General features: G+C 43.9%; 1 protein-coding gene across 1 annotated transcript in view; it reads right to left on the reverse strand.

Moving 5' to 3' along the window:
* The window catches only part of GRAMD1B (GRAM domain containing 1B), a 226,579-nt gene extending 219,858 nt beyond the window's left edge, over positions 1-6,721 (reverse strand). Inside the window, exon 1 of the mRNA XM_084611625.1 lies at positions 6,558-6,721. Within this exon, the coding sequence (XP_084467751.1) occupies positions 6,558-6,583 (26 nt within the window). The 5' untranslated portion in view covers positions 6,584-6,721. The remainder of the gene's footprint in view (positions 1-6,557) is intronic.
* Between the last annotated feature and the right edge of the window lie 680 nt (positions 6,722-7,401).

A 7,401-nucleotide genomic window follows, 5' to 3' on the forward strand; every position in this document is an offset into this window, starting at 1 on the left:
TTACCACAGTGTTTGAGCAACTCACAATCTTTAATGCATTTATCCTCACAGTGCCCCTGTGAAGCAGGGCCGTGCTTTAATCCCTATTTGACAGATGGGAATCTGAGGCTCAGAGAGACTAAGTGATTTGCCCAATGTCACACAGGAAGTTTATGGCAGAGCAGTGACTTGAATCCAGGTCTCCTAAGTCCTAGACTAGTGCTCTAACCACAAGACCCCATCCTTCCTCATTAAATACCTTTAAATACTTTAAAGTATAGAGCCTAATGATCATGTTCTGACATGTAAAACTATAGGGCCTAATCCTGCTTCCAGTGAAGAGAATGCCCAGGCTCCAGTTCACATCAGTGGATGTAAGATCAAGGATAAACTTAGTTTCATGTTAATTCAAGATACTGAGTGTGATGAAGTTCAGCAGATGTGCATAACAAATAAGTTACTGGTCATGCGCCTAAAGTCAATTTCCTGCTTGATTCTTTGCCAATTTGGCGTGCCTAGTGTCTGATGTTGTTTACATACCAGGAGAAAAGAAGCTGGTCTCAGAGACTACAGGATTGACAAATTTCAGAGTAACAGCCGTGTTAGTCTGTATTCGCAAAAAGAAAAGGAGTACTTGTGGCACCTTAGAGACTAACAATGTATTTGAGCATGAGCTTTCGTGAGCTACAGCTCACTTCATCGGATGCATACCGTGGAAACTGCAGCAGACTTTATATACACACAGAGAATATGAAACAATACCTCCTCCCACCCCACTGTCCTGCTGGTAATAGCTTATCTAAAGTGATCATCAGGTTGGGCCATTTCCAGCACAAATCCAGGTTTTCTCACCCTCCACCCCCCCACACAAATTCACTCTCCTGCTGGTGATAGCCCATCCAAAGTGACAACTCTAAAATGAAATAAATAAATAAATAAAGCCAATTTGGGTTATAGCTATGCAGGAGGTGATGTGAAGAACTGGTGAAGAACTGCCTTCCCTTATTTGCATTCAACGAGCTTTTAAACTGACTGTAAAAATAAACAAACAATGCTCTCAGTAAGAGCCCTTTACCAGTATCCAAGGGGAAGAAAATGTTTAATAACAAACTGGTGTACAGCTTAATCCTATGACAGCAGGTGTTTGGACCAGAAAAGCAGACAAGACCTTAAACAAGGCAATGTGACAGGCACTGCTGTATGTCTTGACTATGGGAAGGTGCGATACACACAGCGAGCATATGAGTGCACACATACATGACATGAACAAGCGTGATGTAACAGTGCATGGGGGGAGGGAAATGTGTACTCCGTCTGTAACGGACATGAAAGAACAACAGGCCCAAGACTGTGCAGATGGAAGGATGCATATAAGGGTAATGCATGAGCACATGCATTCAAGTGCAACTCCTGCAGGGTGTCAGTGCACGTAAGCGGTGGTGATAGAATCCAGTAATACTTTCCATTTATACATCTTTCCATCTAAAGAACTCAAACACACCGTGTGCATGTGTAGCTATAACAATGCCCTTCAGGCAGTGCACGACTGAGCACAGAATTATCTGTCTTTTTAGACTGCCTTTCTCCATGGCAGTTTTATCCTACTGTTCACACTAGACTCTTTTAAACTAAAACCCAAAGATTCCAGCACACTCTGCACCACACATTGGTTCCCATGATCAAGGTAATCAGGATTCAATTGAAGAACAGAGACAATACATAAGCTTGGCTAAGAGCCATCATCTGCAACAGGAGCGGGATGGAGTATATGGCCAGAATTTATGTTAAGGGCACATTTACAAATGGTTCATAAAGGATTTATTAAAACATCTATTAGTCATTTATTAATTTATTATAGATGTTCGAGTCCAACAGCTCAATAGGTTCCTTATAGTCATGGCTTAAAGCCCTCTATAATATCTTCCACTGACATGCTTATAACCAACTGTAACATGTCTCTAACTTACTTATAACTACTGGTCCATAGTCAATTATTAACCTTTATATTTTATAAATGTAACCTGTGCATAAAGTGCGACCAAATATACATGAGAAAACATTCCCTGCAAATTAATCAGGTTTTGCATACTTCCAAGTGCGCTCAAGACTATGTATTTCCTGCTCGCAATGGTGGCATTTATTATAGATATCAGCCTCTGATGGGGTTGTAACAAATAATTTGATATGTTCTGCCTCTTTTTTCTGTTTGATTAATGCATCATCTGCCTTATGGCAGTTTGCACAGACTACTTTCTACACAAAAAGAACTAGAGAAGTTCATGGAGGATAGGTCCATCAATGGCTATTAGCCAAGATGGACAGGGATGGTGTCCCTAGCCCAGGAGTGGGCAACCTTTTTGGCCTGAGGGCCACATCTGGGTATGGAAATTGTATGGCGGGCCATGAATGCTCACAAAATTGCGGGGGGGGGGGGCCCTCCGGCTGGGTTGCAGGCTCTGGACTGTGGCTAGGGAGGAGGGGTTTGGGGTGCAGGAGGGTGCTCTGGGCTGGGACCGAGGGGTTCAGAGCGTGGGAGGGGGATCAGGGCTGGGGCAGGGGGTTGGGGTGTGTGTGGTGGGATGAGGGCTCTGGCTGGAGGTGCGGACTCTGGGGTGGGGCTGGGGATGAGGGTTTGGGGTGAGGAGGGTGCTCCGGGCTGGGACCAAGGAGTTCAGAGGGCGAGAGGGGGATCCGGCCTGGGGTAGGGGGTTGAGGTGCGGTGGTGTGTGAGGGCTCCAGCTGGGGAGATGGCCAGGGGTGCAGGCTCTGGGCAGCACTGACCTCAAGCAGCTCCCGGAAGGAGCAGCATGTCTCCCCTCTGGCTCTTACGCAGATGCATGGCCAGGCAGCTCTGCGCACTGCCCCATCCTCAGGCGCCACCCCTGCAGCTCTTATTGGCCGCAGTTCCCGGCCAAAGGGAGCTGTGGGGACGGCACATGGGACGGGGGCAGCATTCAGAGCCCCCTGGCTGCCCCTATGCGTAGGAACCAGAGAGAGGACATGTCACTGCCCCCCGGAGCCATGGCACATGCAGAGCGGGGCAGGAGCTAGAGGGCCAACCCCGCTCCCCGGCAGGAGCTAGAGGGCCAAATTAAAATGTCTGACAGGCTGGACACAGCCCGTGGGCCATAGTTTGCCCACCCCTGCCCTAGCCTCTGTTTGCCAGAGGGTGACAGGGGATGGATCACTTGATGATTACCTGTTCTGTTCATTCCCTCTGGGGCACCTAGCATTGGCCACTGTCGGAAGACAGGATACTGGGCTAGATGGACCTTTGGTCTGACCCAGTATGGCTGTTCTTATGTTCTTAAATAATTTTTAGCTCTGTAGCTCATTAATGAGCAGCTCACTGTGGATATTTGAGCTTTTTGATTGGTCATCCAAGTCACAGTATGGTTCTGTTCCTCGACTGGGTGTACAAAATCAGCTTCCCTTTTCCTTTGTGCAGCCTAATGAACAGTAATTCTTTTTAAATGTATTTTTTTAAGAATTATCCCCAGCATTTGCTTAAATTTCTCCATTCCCACAAATGTTCCCAACAGTTAACTCGCTCGCAGGAACAGACAGTCTAAATGAATTTGTTTACAATTTGAACCAATATTCTTAGAAAATGCTTATCTCACTGCTACTGTACGTACTTCTCCTGTCTCCTCTTAGCTCACTGACCCACAGTAACTCCCTTCACCCTGAGAACTGTGCTAACATCGTCTCTCCGTCCAGCAGCCGGGACACCATCTAGCCACCATGAGTGGTGATAGCAGCACGTGTTGCTCCTGGCACTGATGCTCTGAGCTAAGGCAGGGGTTCTCAAAGTTTTCCATAGCGAGGACCACCTCTTAATAGCAAGATTGTCCTGTGGACACCTCCCCTCCCAGTCACGATTATGCAGAATATCTCCTCTCCCTTCATGATCACAGCACGAACCAGAGGCAGCTACTGCGAATGCTTACATGGAAATGTATTGGGAAAAGCATTTTCAGCTGCCTTTTAATGAAAGTCAGCAGCTGGGCACAAGGAAAAGATCCAAACCTATGTGACCAGCCAGCTTCCCATGGACCACAGATGACACAGCCAGGGAACTGCAGCAGTAAGGGATTTTTTGATCAGACAAGCAGTAGAATCTGAGGCATGAGGATTTCACACAGGACTGAAATGAATCTCAACAGGGTGTCTCCCTGGCACCTGCATGTTATTTTAGGGACCATCCATTCTGTGGTGCTCTGCATTAAAGATTGAGAAGGGCTTTGAGATCAACTGATGAAAACCACTACATAAGAGCTAGGTATTATTATTAATTGTACTTCCTTCTGGCGCTTATAAGCCAATTAAGATCCCTTGATCCTACCTGACCTCTCAGCTCCTGGGAGTGGACTGAAATTACCAACAAATTCTAATGGTGGAGAAATTTATATATTTACAGAAGAAATCAATATTGAAGAGAAAGCAGCATGTTCTTTCTATGGCTGGGCCAAAAATGAAACCACTCAACCACTGCATTCCTTGTCCTGAATTTTGCAGTGCAGGGAAGGAATAAATAGATTTAATGGGACCCCAGATCTAAATCACTCCTGGGTTTGCAAGACCAAGTCCACAAGCCCGTTTTATCCATCTGTATCTGTAAGAAATATGAGCAAAAAAAGGATGAGGAACCATATATCTAGACTCTTCAAAACTTTGTTTTGTTTCAGTTAAAATGAGACCCATATCTGAACAGCCATTCTGGTTATATATAGTATATAAAATACTAGAGAGTGGAGCAAATAATTTCACAACAATCATTTACCTGATGAATTTAGCCTCTTTCTGTTTCGGAAATGTTAATAATCACAGGAGGTTAACATTACAATCATGATTTCCTCTTATTAACTCTATGATTTTTATTTGTATTTATTTTGGGAAGTGTTTTGTTTGTTTTTTAATGTATGGGTTATTTGAAAATTGTTTGGTGAGAATATTTAGTACTTGATATATCAAATATAAGATGAATAGGTTTGCCATGATTAGTCACAAAAGTCACACGGATATTTTCCCTGCTCTGATTGGGTGACTGCAATTCTTATTATCAGGAGCAGGGTTTGAAGCATCCATAGAATTTCTGAGGGAGTGGAGGCTGTTCAGGGAGAAGAGAAAAAAGCAGAAAATTTCATTAAAAAAAATTAGTCAAAATTTTTTCAGCTTTTTTCTTTCAGAATTTGAAATGTCATTAAAAATTTTCATTAAAACTTCAAAATTTGAAATTTTTCTTGCTCGCCTTATAAATTGGTTAAAAACAGGAAAAATTTTATGGAAAGAATCTAAATTTCTTCCTGTTTTCCAATCACAATTTGAAATTTTGATTCAATTTTTGTCAAAACACTGACATTTAGAAAATTTCAACCAGCTCTAACAACAAGCAGGCTTAGGGATTTTAGAAAATATTAACCAGTTTTTTCTGGGCCATATGGGCCTTTACCAAAGGCGGCATTCCTAGTAAAATTAGACTGATGTAAATTTTATCAATTGGGTTCAGTATTTAAGTTTAGTCTCCTTTTGTCCCATTCACACAGAATAATGAATGTCTGCTCACATCCTTGCTCATTTAACTGCCTCTGTGTCAGGGTACTGGCATGAGGTTGGAGAACCCTGTTCACCTGCTGTGTTAAATAGTATACCTTGTCATGAAATACACGAAGACCATTGTTATTTACTAGTTTAATTTCTTGATCTCATCACAGGCCAAAATGCAAAGCAATGGCATTGCATATGCACAGAACTAGCTATGACAGGGGTGGCCAGATTGTTTTAGGTCTTGTTCATTGCTTCTGAGCTCAGGCTCCAGTGAGAGGGATTGGCTAACTGATCACCCTGCTGCATCAAGTGGTGTCCCATCCCATACTAAGCATACCACTTCCAAGGCATATACTTGAATCTCCAAGCTGAATATTTGTGTTCTGTGAGAAAAACTGCAAAAAACGAGAAACACACAAAAAGGGACACAGGCACCAGGGAGAAAAGCTTGATGTTTAAATTCAAGCAAAGAGATGGAGAAAGTGTTTAGCAGCGTCCAAGAGCTCTGCAAAATATGCTGTGTTCGCAGATACGCTGCTATATTAAAATGTAGCATATTCCATGTACACTCACATACATGTTCTATCATTATGTTGTGTAGCATGTTAACAAGGGGCCTATCACAAGGACTCCTACCACTGTACATCAGAGCATATGAGAAGAACCACCAACCCCCTCCAAAAATACAAGCAGACCTTTCCCATCACAACCTTTTCTCAGTCCATGTTAATAGCTTTACTAGTCACTTGCTGTAACTTTGATGACCCGTATGCACAATGTATAAGGCAATAAAACTCCAGGACACTTCAGAGCAAACGATGTTACAGATCACCATCAAAACGATCTATACTTTTCTCATGTTAAGAGATCAAACTGGCAAGTTATCTGCCTGGTGTCACGACAATGGAGCAAATCCAATCCCTGGTGTCAAACCCACTGACTGCAGCAGAGTTACACCAGAGCTGTATTTGGCCCATCCTGTTTAGAGGAGGCTGACTGGAAGGATTTGAAAGTAATGCTGAGTGTTTTACCTGGTTCTGCTCTGAAAGGCACTCATTCATTCAGACAGTCGGGGGAAGTCCTGTCAAAGCTGCAGATGTGAACTCCTCACGGCAGCATCCCCAAGTCAAATCCTGCTCTGCGAAGAGGAAAGGACCCCCATCCAGAGGAAGAGATGAGGTTTGGAGTGGCGAGGAGGGGGCCCCTTCGCTGAAGCCAGACACTGGATCCTGAGATTTAAGCTCAACCTGCCAGCTGCTCCACACTCCTGCTCTCACATACTGTAACACAGATCACCACTCACTGCCAAGAACATACTCTGCCTGCACAAGAGCTGTTCATTTCGTTAACCCTTGGCTGGCTGTTGGGCAGGAGCTCCTCTCTCTTAAGGAGGTCTTCATTCTCCAGTGCATCCTCTCAGCGCAGCTCGCTGCAAATCTCCTCTCCCAGATGATGTGGGTTTTGTAATGTAACCTAACAAAATAAAAAGAGATTTCAAAGGAATCAGGCAAAGACTGGTGGGGTTTTTTAAAACATCTCTGCTGTGCAAACTTATAGCAAAAGCTGATGGCATCCAAATGAGATGCTATTATTTGAACGGTGCTGTTTAACAAAGCTGAATCATTTATATCTAGCACTCTGGGATACGGCTAAGAAGGAGGAGGTGGTTGAAGCCAGTGATGGAGTCGTTCAGGTGTTTACAACATTTGCTTCATTTAACAGATTGGTTCGGGAAGGGTCGGGTTTTTCTTATTTGCTGCCAGCATGTACTGATTTGGGGGGTTAAGTGTTTATTGCTTGCAAGTAATGAAAGGCTGGTGATAGATGATGGGCACATGAGAAGAGTGCCTAGATAGTAAGGTGATGGGCGAAATA

Source organism: Lepidochelys olivacea (assembly GCF_965140295.1).
Source record: "Lepidochelys olivacea isolate rLepOli2 genome assembly, chromosome: 22".
Classification (NCBI taxonomy): Eukaryota; Metazoa; Chordata; order Testudines; family Cheloniidae; genus Lepidochelys; species Lepidochelys olivacea.